General features: G+C 40.8%; 1 protein-coding gene across 1 annotated transcript; it reads right to left on the bottom strand.

The window, feature by feature from the left end:
• Positions 1-351: 351 nt before the first annotated feature.
• LOC123505185 (neuronal acetylcholine receptor subunit alpha-10-like) lies at positions 352-9,371 on the bottom strand. The gene is made up of 11 exons (XM_045256347.1): positions 9,249-9,371; positions 8,887-8,958; positions 6,904-7,049; positions 6,340-6,384; positions 5,275-5,384; positions 3,992-4,211; positions 3,195-3,386; positions 2,583-2,601; positions 2,304-2,456; positions 1,310-1,476; positions 352-877 (listed from the first exon to the last, which is right to left on the bottom strand). Exons 2-11 carry the CDS (start codon positions 8,942-8,944, stop codon positions 674-676), a joined length of 1,314 nt encoding a protein of 437 aa, XP_045112282.1. The 5' UTR covers positions 8,945-8,958; positions 9,249-9,371; the 3' UTR covers positions 352-673.
• Between the last annotated feature and the right edge of the window lie 5,682 nt (positions 9,372-15,053).

Genomic DNA, 15,053 nt, shown 5'->3' with positions numbered 1-15,053 from the left:
GTATCAATTCATTATTCATTATATTCTGCATATCATCCAAATCCCTTCCCTGAACAAAGAAATTGGTGTCATCAGCAAAAAGTATAAATTTGAGTTTTGTAGAACAACGAACAATATCATTAATAAATATAAGAAACAAAATTGGCCCTAAAGTTGATCCCTGAGGCACACCACTATTGATATTTGTGCATGATGATGCAACATTATTAAACACAGTGTATTGTTGTCGGTTACTTAAATAGCTTTGAAACCATCTATGAGCTGGACCCCTAATCCCATAAACAGATATTTGTTTTAACAAAATAGCATGATTAATTGTATCAAATGCTTTCGATAGATCACAAAAAACAGTTAACTGGTAAAGTTTATTATCTAAAGCATTGTAAATATTTTGACAAAAATTATGAACAGCTAATTCAGTAGAATAATTTTTCCTAAAGCCATATTCATGTGCATTCAACAGTGAATTTTGTGTCAGATAATTGCTAAGTCTACTCTCAACTATTTTCTCAAATACCTTACATATACTGGACAAGATTGAAATGGGTTTGTAATTAGAAAATTCGGAGATGTCACCTTTCTTATGAACTGGGACAACCTTTGCAATTTTTAGAAGAGAACATCCTGAACCGCTATGGAATATCAAGAATCAGATAACACATCCTGCTTGGCTTTAGACCACAAAGAAAAACCTTATAAGTATGACAAGACTCACAATAAGATAGATACACATAGCAACTCGATCCAACACGGCGCCCAAGAGGATCCACTGGGCAGCTATTCCACTCTGCTCAGATCGTGACTCTCGTCCCACCAAGCTGCCCATCTCGATCTCCTCGTTCTTGGCCGCCCCAGCCTGTCCTTGTCCCGGCGTGCGCTGCAGATAATATGAGGGAAACAAGTAAAGAAAACGTTGGAGTAATGCGCGAAGAGGAAAAACGGGAGTGGGTACGTAAAATAAAGAAATGGGAGGACTAGATGGAAGATAAAGAGAGGAATATGAGATGGGAGGGAAGCACTGAATAGGTAACAAGTTTGAAAGAGCAGGAAGAGTAAGTGGTAGTAAAGTGGGATTATGTGTGAGGAAATAAAAAGGTAACCAGTCAAGGAAATAGGATTCGAGCTGTACCTTTGTTTGATTTCCTTTCACTCGTTAAATCTAATGGGCTCTAGTGATTTGTTTGCGAAATTAAAGACTCCATGTTAAAATAGATTGTTTTTAGGTGTAATTGTGTGCACGGACATATAACTGTGCTAATATTTACATTCACGATCCCCAAACACTTGAACCTTCATTCCTTCCCCTCACCTGTCTGGTGTAGGCGTGGAGGCAGAGGGCGGGTGCGATGTTGACGGAAAAGCTGTGCACATCCATGGGGGGTGGGATGTTGTAGGGTCCATGGGCAGCCCGCACCACCCAGGAAGCGATGAGGATACTAGCGACTGTCATCACCATCTGCACCACCATCAGTTGAACTGTTAGAACATAAGAGCATAAGAAAAGAGGGAAGCTGCAAGAGGACGTCAGGCTTACACGTGGCAGTTCCTGTAAGACCAAAGCTACCTAATTCCATCTATAATCCCCATCCATAATTTTATCCAATCTTCTTTTAAAGCTCCCTATTGACCCAGCACTAACAACATGACCACTGAGTCCGCTCCTTTCAGTACGTTCCATTCATTAACCCCTTCAATACTGTGACACATTTTTACCTTGAAATTAGTGCACGATTAGACCATTTTATTGACATTGGGAAGAGTCTATGGCAGTCAGAAGATTAATGGCCACAGTTTTCACTATTTTTATCTCCACGTAAGTTTCTGAAGCTGTATAAAATCACCAAAAAGTAGTAACCAGAATGAATGTGGAAACGCGTTACAGTACTGAAGGTTATAAGGGCAAGGAGGGCAGCGTTAGGATTTGTCATAGTTGTGGTGGTGAGAGAGGTTATAGTAGTAGTGGTGGTGATGGTTCAAGTAAGATGATACGGAAAGTGTATAAGGTTGTTATGGTTTTCTCTGTTTTCTTTGACTCTCTCTCTCTCTCTCTCTCTCTCTCTCTCTCTCTCTCTCTCTCTCTCTCTCTCTCTCTCTCTCTCTCTCTCTCTCTCTCTCTCTCTCTCTCTCTCTCATACATACACAATAATTTCTTTTTAAGGCATATTGATAAAACACTCGTAAGCAAATTTTAAGTGGTGATGAGAAGAGAGGAAAAAAAAAAAACGAGAAAGGAAGCCACATCCTTCAAGAAGCCCTCCATGATAGCCCCTCACCCTCTCACCCCATCACCAAGAAACACTGACTTAGTAGCGGCGTGGTGTTGGGGGCGTTGTTGACCGTGTTCTGGATGAAGACGAAGAAGAGCAGGTTGAGGAGAAGACAGAGTCCCCCGAAGGTGATCTTCTCGCTAGCCCCAGGAGGCAGGATGAACACCACCAACGTCAGGAGAATCAGACCTGTGACGAACGTGGTATTGGCCAAGTAGTTAAAAAATGGTGTAGAAAATAGAAGATAAGAGTGAAATTGTGTGGTGACTATTATTTGAATATAAAAAAAAGGAAAACATTGAAGGAGCTGAGCACACGGATCTTCTACACAGACCTTGGCAGAATGGAGGGAATCAGGAAAGTTAATGTAAAAGAGAAGAGAAGAAAGGACTGCAACTTAAGATATCACTAGAAAATTAGGAAAATATGCAGAAATGTGTGCTCGTCCACGAAAACAGAAACAAAACGAGAGATTATGTGAATTCTGGAAAATGTAAAGAAAAGAAGAAATAACAAGACAGAAGGTGCCAACACAAAGGCACTTCACTTCCTAACTTTCACTTAAATAAATCTGGAGGAAACGAGAAGGCGCGAGACTATCAAAAGGAAGAAGACAAAGAAAACTATCATTAAGCTACATTCATGAGGAAATAAAAGGGAAATTCACAGAGCACGATGATATACAGAAACAAGAGGAAGAGGACGAGAATGATGAACTGGAGGTGACATGGTGACGCTATGTTATAGAGAGAGAGAGAGAGAGAGAGAGAGAGAGAGAGAGAGAGAGAGAGAGAAACTTAATGACTAACTGGCAGACAATCTTCTAAGCATACAAACGAATGAACAGATTGAAAGTCTCTCTCTCTCTCTCTCTCTCTCTCTCTCTCTCTCTCTCTCTCTCTCTCTCTCTCTCTCTCTCTCTCTCACAAGCTTCAGGGCCTTGACGAGCCAGTTGTAGGCGGTGGCTTTCCTCTGCAGCCTGAACAGCACCTCCAGGTTGACGTAAGGCTCTTCACAGCAGTCGTAGAAAAGCTCCTCTCTCTTCACTGCGGTGCCGAGGATCTCCCAGCTCAGAGTGTCCATTGCACCGTCACGACTCGCGGTCACCTCTTTTCCTAACTAGAAAGAGAGGGTGTGAGGGAGGAGTAGAGATGAGAGGAAAGACTAGGAGGAGGAGAGAGTGTGTGTTTTATTTAGATTTTCAAACACTATGAAGCAGAGTTTATTTATAAGGAGTGGAGATAAAAGGAAAGACTATAGCAGAAGGGAGAAGAGGTGAGGAAATGTGTTGTATTGAGATTTCCATATGCTTTGAAGTAGATTTCTCTTTCTTTGTCCCTCGTCTTCCTATCCTTTCCTCCCTTCCCTTCATCTGTTTTCTCTCTCTGTCTCTTCATTACTTTTGCACTAAACTTCCATCTATCCCAACTTCTACTATTCTTCATCTTTCCCCTATACGCATCCTTTCTTTTGTGGTGGGAAGTCAACATATCAACCCATTCAGTACCATGACGCTTTTCCATATTCATTTTGCATACTATTTAATGATTTTATACAGCTTTAGAAACTCATGTGGAGGATTGAAATAGTGAAAACTCCAGCCACTAATCTTCTAATCCCCATAGACCTTTCTTAATGCAAATAGAATGGTCTAATAGTACATAAATCTCAAGGTAAAAAATGTGTCTCGTTATTGAAAAATTAAGATAGATTAGGTTAAGTACCTCTGTGGTGAGGCTGTCTTCAACGAGGAGGTCGATGGTGAACCCGTCCTGTGTCCACGAGCCAAGCTTCAGGCGGCACTCATGGCTATCGTGGGGCCAGTATGCGAGGTCAGCCACACAGGAGAAGGCCATGTCGATAGGGTGTATGAATATGACACCTCCGTCCTTGCTTACCGCCAGTCGAGTCTTTGGAATTATTGCAATGTCCTCGGCTTCTGCCCTGTCGGAGGAGGGTAACAGTAGTAGTAGTAGTAGTAGTAGTAGCAGTAGTAGTAGCAGTAGCAGTAGTAGTAATAGTAGTAGTAGTTCACCCCCTTAGATGCAAGGTTTCATCTCTCTTCGATGCAGGATTTAATTTCTTGCTATCTTTCATCACTATTGTCATGTTAACTGGTCTTCTGATCTTGTTAACTGCATTCCCTTCTGCCTCCCATCGCCTCGCTGTACAAGGCTCTCGGTTTTCTCATCGCTATTCTGCCCACCTCCCTACTTCAAGAGTTAACCACAGAGCTGTTCCCAGTCTTTCATTCCTTTCACTAAACTGTGGAGCAACATCTCATTCTGAATTTTTTTGTTTCCTATGACTTAGATTCTTTCAAGAGGAACGTAACATGACACTGCTGATAATTATGTAGTTTTGCACATTTTTTTTTTTTTTTCTGCATTCATTATCTTTTAGGATTAACATTTTTTTTTTATTTTATTTCATTTGTTTCTTTATCAGTTGAACTACTTCTTACATTAAAAGTAATAGTAGTAGTAGTAGCAGCAGCAATAGTAGTAGTAGTAGTAGTAGTAGTAGAAGTAGAAGAGTAGTAGTAGTAGTAGTAGTAGTAGTAGTAGTAGTAGTAGTAGTAGTAGTAGTAGTAGTAGCAGCAGCAGTAGTAGTAGTAGTAGTAGTAGTGGTAGTAGTGGTAGTGGTGGTGGTAGTAGTAGTAGTGGTAGTAGCAGTGCAGCAGCAGCAGTAGTAGTAGTAGTAGTAGTAGTAGTAGTAGTAGTAGTAGTAGTAGTAGTAGTAGTAGTAGTAGTAGTAGTAGTAGTAGTAGTGACAGCAGCAGCAGAAGTAGTAGTAGCAGTATAAGGAAAAGAAGTAAAAGTAGAGGTAGAACAAGAGCAAGATGTAGTAGTAGCAGCAGAAGTAATAGAAGAAGAAGAAGAAATAGAAACAGAAATAGAAATAGAACAAAAATAAGAATAAGAACAAGAACAAGAGCAAGAACGAGAACAAGAAGTAGTATTAGTAGTAATAGCATTAGCAGTAGTGTATTGGCAGGTAAACTCACGCGTTGTAGAATGTGATATCAGGCAGCCACAGATCTCCAGGGTTGAAGGAGAGCTTGTGAATCCCGTCCCAGGCTTGATCGTCCCACATAAGGCGACGGTCTGTCCAGCTCTGTCACGAAAAAAATGCGTCAAGCTTGGTTCGCTCACTATATATATATATATATATATATATATATATATATATATATATATATATATATATATATATATATATATATATATATATATATATATATGTATGTATGTATATATATATATATATATATATATATATATATATATATATATATATATATATATATATATATATATATATATATATATATATATATATATATATATATATATATATATATATATATATATATATATATATATATATATATATATATATATATATATATATATATATATATATATATATATATATATATATATATATATATATATATATATATATATATATATATATATATATATATATATATATATATATATATATATATATATATATATATATATATATATATATATATATATATATATATATATATATATATATATATATATATATATATATATATATATATATATATATATATATATATATATATATATATATATATATATATATATATATATATATATATATATATATGCATACATTGTCAATAGGTACCTGCTCCTCCTCCTCCTCCTCCTTTATCTCTGCTTGTAAACAGACTCCACAGAGCATGCTGGAGGAAGGAAAGAAGAAGAAGAAGAAGAAGAAAAAAAAAAAAAAAAGGAAGAAGAAGAAGAGAAAAAAAAAAGGTCTGGGAAGAGACGGGAAGAGAGGAAAGGTATGAGGAAACGAGCTAGAGAAAACAGGAAAGAAAGCACGTCAATTCATACAGAAAAAAAAATGTAAACGAAGGAAAGAAGTATAATATAAAGTAAAGAAGAAGGAGAAGGAAAAAGGGAGTGATTATGTATGGTGCTGTAATTATGTGGAGGGAAAAGAAGATCAGGAGCGGGAGGAGGAGGAGGAGGAGGGAAGACGTGTATGAAGTCACGTTACTTACGAAGCCAACCCATGCGTGGAGATGAAGACGGTGCGTTGCTTCATGCTGTCGAGAAAAATAAGGAAGATGATATGAGTTTGTGGTTAATCATCTCCTCCTCCTCCTCCTCCTCCTCCTTCTCCTTCACTACCATACGTCTTATCTCATGTGATCTCTTCCCACACTCTCTCTCTCTCTCTCTCTCTCTCTCTCTCTCTCTCTCTCTCTCTCTCTCTCCACAGTACATTGATTTCCTCAATTAATCCTAATTTCTCCCCTTGCTCTCAACCATTTATTCTCCTTTCCTCTCTCCCTTCCTCCCTACTTTATTTATTCATATTTGTCCAATTTTAACACCATTTTCTTCCCAATCTTTTTTTTTTTCATTTGCTTTATCCCTACAATTAATCTAAATTTCCTTCATCTCTGTCAAATTCTCTCTCCCTCCCTTCTTTTTTTTTTTAACTAAGTAACCTTTCCATCTTCGATCTCATACATTACTCTCAACTTCTAAATTTTACCCACGATCATTCTCCCTCCCTTCCTTCCTTCCCTCGCTATCTTTCCTTCCTTCCTTCATCTCACCATCTCCAGGTTTCTGATGGTGAAGGAAGTCATGGAGAGGATCAATGGTTCCCTGTGAGAGCTGGGGACTTCCTCCTTGCTATAGTTGCGAAGGAGGGTGTCTCGCAGCCGTTGCCGTAGGAGATGTGTGTGGTTCTGGCCGCATCCTGCAATGAGAGAGGGATATGAGGGGGAGCTATGAAGGGTAAGAGGTTGCTGGCTGACTGGTGTGTGTGTGTGTGTGTGTGTGTGTGTGTGTGTGTGTGTGTGTGTGTATGAAAGGGGCATATTATTTTTCACGCTTAATGTAATGTGGAGACAGGATAATAAACAAGCTTAGCAAGACACATGTGTTCACACTTTTTTTTTGTTTTGCGAGAGAGAGAGAGAGAGAGAGAGAGAGAGAGAGAGAGAGAGAGAGAGAGAGAGAGAGAGAGAGAGTGGTAGGGGGTTTGTATTCATAAACGCATCCTACCTCCGTGTTATTATCGTGAAGGACACACACACACACACACACACACACACACACACACACACACACACACACACACACACACACACACACACACACACACACACACACACACACACAAACTCACGAAGAAAAGATGACCTTCTCTGTGATTTTGTTCCTGCACCACTGAGAGAGAGAGAGAGAGAGAGAGAGAGAGAGAGAGACAGTGACAGAGACAAAACTCACTAATACATGAAAAAAATAAGTAAATATAAAACCCCCTCTCACATAAATCAACCAATATCAAAACATTAGAATAGGGAAACACTGCAATCGAGTCACGTACAGCTAGTAAATCATTCCTCTTGATAATCCAATGGAGCTCACTGCATCAACAAACACCCACTCCCACCCGTCATACAAACTTAGCACATTCTTGCACAGTCATCCTATGCTTCTCGTAGATGAAAGGCTGACTTACGCCTTCTCGGATCATTTGCTTCACTCACTGTTAACCCCTTCTGTACCATGACGCGTTTCCATATTCATTCTGCTTATACTATTTGGCGATTTTATGCAGCTTCAGAAATTTATGTGGGGATTGAAATAGCGAAAGACTGGCCGATAATCTTCTGATCTCCATACACCTTTCTTAATGTAAATAAAAGGGTATAATCACACCCAAAACTTATGGTGAAAAAAAACGTACGTCTTAGTAGTGAATGAGTTAATGCGACTGAAGAGGGAAAACCGACACCCATCATGTCTCTCACGTCCTTGCCTTCTGCCTCGCCTCAGCTTAGCTCTTTTGTTGCCACGGTTGTCAATGGTAACACTCTGAGCGTAAGGATTTTTTTTCTTATGTAAAAGGGGAAAACTGGTCAAGGGCAACAGAAAAAATAAAGTTAAATAAAAAGGCCCACTTAGTTGTTGGTCTCCATGCAGGTTCGACAGAGTTTGAACATCCCTCTTAAACGATTTCAGGTCATAGGAAGCTGGAAGTACAGTAAGAGGAGGTAAGGAGTTCCAGAGTTTACCAGAGAAAGATAAATGAATGATTGAGAGAAATGGTTAACTTTAACATAGACGCACTAAGATATGAAAGAGAATAATGAGTTGAATGGTTTGTTTCTTAGCTACAAAAGTAGTTTAAGTGGCTACAGCACAGCAATAAGTGTTTAAAAAGTTGCATCTTATTATAAGAAAGAAAATATTCACCAGGAAAAGATCGATAAGGGAAAAAATGGATGAGTATATAAGACTAGAATGAGAGAAAGCGGAGTAAAAGGAAGAGGGAGAAGGAAGATATGAAACAACGAATAAAAAAAAAAAGAAGAAAAGGAAAGCAAATGTAGCAGTTAAAATGGGGAAAATAAGATAAGAAAGAGGAAATCACTGGAATGACAGAAGGAAAAAGGAAAACGAGGGACAAGATGAGGGTGAATTAGAAAAAAAGAGAGAAGAAAACACGGTAAGGAAGTCTCTCTCTCTCTCTCTCTCTCTCTCTCTCTCTCTCTCTCTCTCTCTCTCTCTCTCTCTCTCTTTCTTACCTGCCGTTATCATCACCATCACAACCACCATCACCATCAGAAGTCTTGGCAACTCCATCTTGCTGCCCCGATCTGTAACATCATCACCATCATCACCACACCATCATCTTTACAACCATCACTATCATCACCACACCATCACCACCCTCATCACCATTACTACTACTATCCCTACCATTATCACCATCACCATTACAATCGCCATCAACACTTTTTCATTATTACTATCACAAAACTACTAGAACTTCTAAACTACTACTTATATCACTGTTTCTATCGCTGGCAGTATAGTAGTAGTAGTAGTAGTAGTAGTAGTAGTAATGATGATATAATTGCCACGGAAACGTCTCTCTGGTACTCACTGTCTGCTGGCAATGTCGGGCGTCGTCTGCTCTTACTCGGGTTCTTCACTTCATTATATTGCTTAACTCCCACCGGGCCTCACTGCTGCTGCTGCTGCTGCTGATACTCACTTCCCCTCTTCCCTCCTAACAAGCTCTAATGTCTGCACCTCTCTCTCTCTCTCTCTCTCTCTCTCTCTCAACTTCATCATCATCATCATCATCATTATCATTATCATCATCATTATTTATCGCTCTTATTTTCTTTTCATACATGGAGAGAGAGAGAGAGAGAGAGAGAGAGAGAGAGAGAGAGAGAGAGACGCGTACGCTACTGGAGTTTATTTTGATAGAGTGTTTAGATAGTATTCAAGTGTTGGCGTCGTGGTGACGCGGCGAGACATGGCGTTCTGTGTGTCGGGCAACAGATGAGCAGCTCTGGTGGTGTCTCGCTGGCGTTATTTCTCATTTTTCTTCTTCTCCTCAATGTTCAGCTGATGTTCTCCAGATTCTCCTCATCTGTTACTGCTGGTCTTCTCTTCTTCATAGTTGACAAACCATCTCATTTCTTATCTTCTTCCCACATCAGTAATGCATTCCACCATCTGCTCTCCTCGAAGTATACTACATGTTTAAATATCAGTTAATATAAAAGCGGTATATAATTACTTTACCAAAACGCATCATTAGCTTGTCAAGATGCGAGGAACAAATGAGCAGCAGCCTTTCACTAAACGCTCATCAAGGGCTATCAGTATACAATAGGGCGCTCGTGCGTTGAGTTAATCCTGGACTTTCTGTCCGTGTTATCAAACACATCTCGATAATTTAAGCATCCTCTGGTGATTACTGGAATGTTGAAAGTTGTTTTCATGATTGTATATAATGATAATAACACAAAGGGCCGCCGTGGTACAATGGAAACATGCGTGCTTTAGGGTCCGAGGGATCTCCAAGCGCACGAGTTCGAATCCTGTTCACGGTTCGAATATAGGTAGAGCTTCCTCACTCGGGGCAACAGTTTCCTAGCGGGTGGGCTTTGAGATAGGAGGTACCCAAAAGTATTCCCTTTAGCCCATAAATTCCAGTGAAAAACCCACATGGTATAAAAGAAAATGTTCTACAGCACTATTCTCAAACTTTCAATGGGTGAGATTCCGGGTTAGCATGAATGATGAAGCTTCGATGACTAATCCAATTATTTATTGGAGCAATTTTTTGGTATTTATGTATTTCCATTTTCCTATGACATGAGCTCATTGAAGAAGGACGTTTCAAGACATTTATCACATTCTTTTGGCTAACTCTCTCGGAGTTCCTCGGGGACTGGCATCTATCATTAAGTGGGCCTTTTTGTTTAGTCATCTTTGTTGTCCTTGGCCAGACTTCCCTCTTACATAAGAAAAAAAAAAGACCTAAACCACTCCTCCATCATGCTTAGGAGGCTCTTCTCATCAACATTCTTTTACTCTTCTACATCTAAAAACATAAGACAATAAGGGAAGCAGCAAGAAGCCATCAGGTCTAGACGTGGCAGCCCCTGTATGAAACATGCTTACCTATTTCCACTATCATCCTCATCCATAAAATTGTCTGCTAATCTTTTAACGCTCTCTGATAACAGCACTGATAACTTGATCATTTAGACAGTTCCATTCTTCTATAACACTCTGAGAACCAATTCCTTCCGATAAAATGAAGAAGGGCTCACGCTTCCTCAGGGGGCTGAAGAAGCTTCTGTGCTGCTGCGGGTACAAGGCCCAGCAACAGGACGAAGAGACTGACGAGTACGTGGTTGTTGAGCCTCCACGCCAGGATGACGGAGAGAAGGATGATGTGCGTGAGGAGAGTGACAGCCTGGCTGACAGCACCTCAGAGAGGGCTCAGTCACTGGCAGTGACGTGCGGCCACTCTCCTGAGTGCGAGTCGGCCCAGAGCTTGTCTGAAGAGTGCGTGGTGCTGGAAGATCTTGAGCGTGAGGCTAAACAAGTTGCAGTCATTGATGAAGCCCTGATTGAGAAGATTTATGCCTTGATTGATGAAAAGCCTGTGAAGCCATCAGCGACAGAGGCCCCAGAGTGTGTCGAGGAGCAAGGCAAGGCCGACAGACAGACAGAGCGCTGTGCTCCAAAACGACGGCGGCGCAGGAAGAAGAAAGTGCATCACGAAGAGGAGGACGACGGCGTTGAGTGGCAGGTGGTGTGCAAGAAGCAGAGACGCAAGAAGAGCGATGCAGTAATAACACCTGCCATCACAGCCCGTAAGCCTGAGCCACAGAGCGTCTCCCGCAAACCCAAAAAATCACGCCGGAGCAACAAATGCCGCCAGGATGAACGTGACAAAGTCCGGCTGTCGTGGCAAGAGAGCACGGTGAAGGTGGCGGTGCCGGTGGCGCCAAACAGACGACGTCACGTCATTGGCATGCGGGGGGACACAATTCATCAGTTGCAGCTGCAGTACCTTGCTGTGCGTGTGTCAGTGCCCCTCCCGCAAGACCTTGTTTCTCAGGAAGTAATCATCGAGGGACCCAAGACACAGGCTGACGCCGTGGCCCTGCAAATAACCCGCCGCCTTCAGGCAATAGAGGAGAAACTGCGCGAGGCAGACCAACGGCGCCAGGAAAGAAAGATTGTGACGCTGAAGGTAAAAGTGCAACCCGACATGCGACGCCACGTGGTGGGTCCTCGAGGCGAGACGCTGAGGAGGCTGGCACAGGAACACCCCGCCGTCAGGGTGATGGTACCAGGCGCGGATACAGGGGGGGGTCCAGGGGGCCCGGGCCCCCCAAAAAATCTCCGCTCCCCTTTAAAAATCTCGACTGTATGCCATATGCTGATAGTGGGTACAGAACAAAATCGCTTAAAATAATTATTGTAATCTGCTGCAACTATAATGCGGAAAGCAGCGGAATGTGTCGTCGGCCGTATAGGTATATATATGCATAATGCAGGCGCTGATGCAGGAGAAGGGGGGGAGATGGCTCGGGCTCGGGCCGCTATGTGGAGGTGGACGGGATACTATTTTTTCTGTATCTGATGCAACTTTTCACTCTCCTTCAGGGCCAGGGCACAGCAGGCACGTGCCCAAAGGCCAGGTCCCCGCACTCATCTAAGAATCTACGCGTATATACTCATATGGGGCCGTTCCCAGCAACCCAGGGACGATGGAGAGGGGCCGAGGGTATCGGACGAAATGTCTGCTAAAATCTGCTAAAATGTCCACTTTCTGTGATAGTCAAAACAATAACTTGTACCTTTCGTTTGCATTTCTGGAGAACTTAGAATTTTCTTTATTTACTTTCAGTATTTAAGTTACGGAAGTCGAAAACGTATATTGTTTATTATAGAACTAAATTTAAAGGCCTAGGAAAAATATGTGACCTCATTCCTCACATGCAAGCAATAAGTTAAATTTAGTGGATGGATGAATAAAAAAAATAGTTAACCCTAAAAATAATAAATGCTCTTTTATTATAAATAATAGAAAATGACGTTCACAGCTGATCGGGGGACAAGAAGACCGAGGAGTAGTGTTGCCAGATCTACCGAAATTTCATGAGATCTACTGAAATTCCGACGAATCTCATGAAATACCGAATTATTGCTGCAATCTACAGAATTTTGATAGGTTCTCCAGAATTTCTCCAAAAATTAAACTTCCCGGTTACTGGTAGTTCGAAATTCATTAGAGGGGAAGGGAGTGAGCAGAGCAGAAGGGGTGGGGTGGGGGGTTAGCGAAGCTATATAGGCCTCTGGTAGTGCCTGCATGTAGTGCCCACAGTAGTATAAATAATATTTATTCAGTTTATAACCCTCCTATACCCTTGTTTGTTTCCCACGTAACATGTCCCTCCCTTCCTTTCCTTCCCCCACTCCCCAAGAAATCAGACTCAGTACACGTATTTGGCCTCCTTCCTCCTCCACTCCCCAGTTGGAATCAAGTAGTAAATGCGTATTTCGCCTCCCTTCCCCCCTTTTGTGGATCACGGATAATGAGCCAATGTACCCACACCTCTCTACCTTCATGCTTAATTTGTTGTGCTTGCCTCACTCAAGTGCAACGGTGGAGTGAGTATTTTCAAGCATAAATCTCATGAAAACAAAACTGAGAAACAGACTGTCAACTAAAACTATTAGTGGGATGCTTCACACAAAAGAATTATATCAAATTATAATTGTCATGATTTTGAAATAAAAAAGAAATGGTTAAAAGAATGAATAGTGAAATGTACAAGAATAATTTAATGTGAGCAGGAAACAGCAGCTGAAACCACTGCTGATGATGATGAAGTAGAAGACTGATGTATGTTAGGCTAAACTAAGGTAGTTCGTTTTGTTTTGTGAAAGAAGTAATTTTTTTCTACCAGCATATTATAATAAAGTATTGCAGTACGGTACTTACAGAAAGTTTCTTAATTTAATTTCACTACTTCAAATATATTCATATAAAAACATTTTTAATTTGATTATATGTACATATATTATCGAGTGTGTCTACTGATTTTTTACCTATATCTACTGAATTTTTCCGTACATTTCTACTGAAATTTCACCTGCGCCATCTGGCAACACTGCCGAGGAGGAATGTAGCACGCTGTATCCAGAGGTGAGCTTCCCTCTCATGAATTTCCGCATTTTCTTGTATTTCTTCCCTCTAACTGATAGTGTATTGTTGTTGAAGATGTCAGAAGCATGTAAATAGGTTATTGCATACAGATTGAAAGTTCAGCTTTGGTCAGATCTTCATGTGTTATACCACTCATAAATGGAATGTGTTTACTGGCATGGCGGCGTGAGACCGTGGATGAGGATGGCGATGATGCCGGGAATCGTCTCTCCACCGACACTTGTTTATAGTGACTACTAATTAGTTACAATCACTGCAACTACTGGCGGTCATGTCTCTATGTAACCACTACAATACGTGCTATTTGCACTAGCAGTAATTTGCAGCTAAAAGAAGGCGAGAGAGATGGGAGGAAGGAAGGAGTAAAAGACAAAGTCCATAGGTGATAGATGGAATTTTCAAGGACAGAGGCAAACACTGGGAAAAGTTGAGAAAAGAAAAGATCAAGGAATCAGAAGGTAATAGATATATAATATCCATTGGTCTTCACTATCTTGAGGGCGGCGGGCCCCCCCCAAATAGATATTCTGGATCCGCGCCTGGATGGTACCACCCCCCAGCGACACTCGGACCACCAATGTGAGCATTATAGGGCCACGCCTTAAGGCGGCACTGGTAGCAGACTGCATCAGGATGGTTGTGCAGGCTGCAGGCCAGCGACAGCGGCAGGCCAACAAGAGAAAGCAGTGAAGAGGTTAGGTTAGGTCAGTTTAGGGTAGGTTAGGTCAGGTTAGGTTAGGTTAGGTTAGATTAGATTAGGTTAAGTTAGATTAGGTTAGGTCAAGTTAGGTTACAAATACCAGTCATGATAAAACTTTTTACGGGAATCACTATGAGAGTATTTTCGAGAAGCTATGGTCAGTTTTACGTGGTGCTGCAGCTGAGCGCCATCCCAGGCAAGCCGAGGAACAATGCACCCGGACACCTGCGCAGCACTGCTCTCCACAACCATAACTTAATCAATCATCATAACAAATAAACAAAAACAAGGAACTAAAAAAAAAAATGAAAATGTTAAATCAACGAATAAAGAAAAAGCAAACACTAAACAATAAAAAATTAAAAGGAATATGAAAAAATAGTCATAGATATGCACCTGAAATTAATATAGAAAGATAAATATACAATGAACAAATGAATAAAAATTGAATAAATAATACGCACAATAAAAAGTAAAATCAAATGATTACGTAAAAGAAC

The sequence above is a fragment of the Portunus trituberculatus genome, chromosome 17, assembly GCF_017591435.1.
Source record: "Portunus trituberculatus isolate SZX2019 chromosome 17, ASM1759143v1, whole genome shotgun sequence".
NCBI lineage: Eukaryota > Metazoa > Arthropoda > Malacostraca > Decapoda > Portunidae > Portunus > Portunus trituberculatus.
Note: the sequence above shows the minus strand (reverse complement) of the source record. Positions and strands in the feature narration are given on the sequence as shown.

What these genes read in the sequence shown, in the direction of transcription:
- LOC123505185 (XM_045256347.1), bottom strand. Translation starts at nt 8,944, where the DNA reads ATGGAGTTGCCAAGACTTCTGATGGTGATGGTGGTTGTGATGGTGATG. An exon ending in CCATCAGAAACCTGGAGATG is followed by an intron (nt 6,385 to 6,903) that starts GTGAGATGAAGG and finishes TTTTCTCGACAG; the next exon opens with CATGAAGCAACGCACCGTCT. An exon ending in AAGACAGCCTCACCACAGAG is followed by an intron (nt 3,387 to 3,991) that starts GTACTTAACCTA and finishes CTCTCTTTCTAG; the next exon opens with TTAGGAAAAGAGGTGACCGC.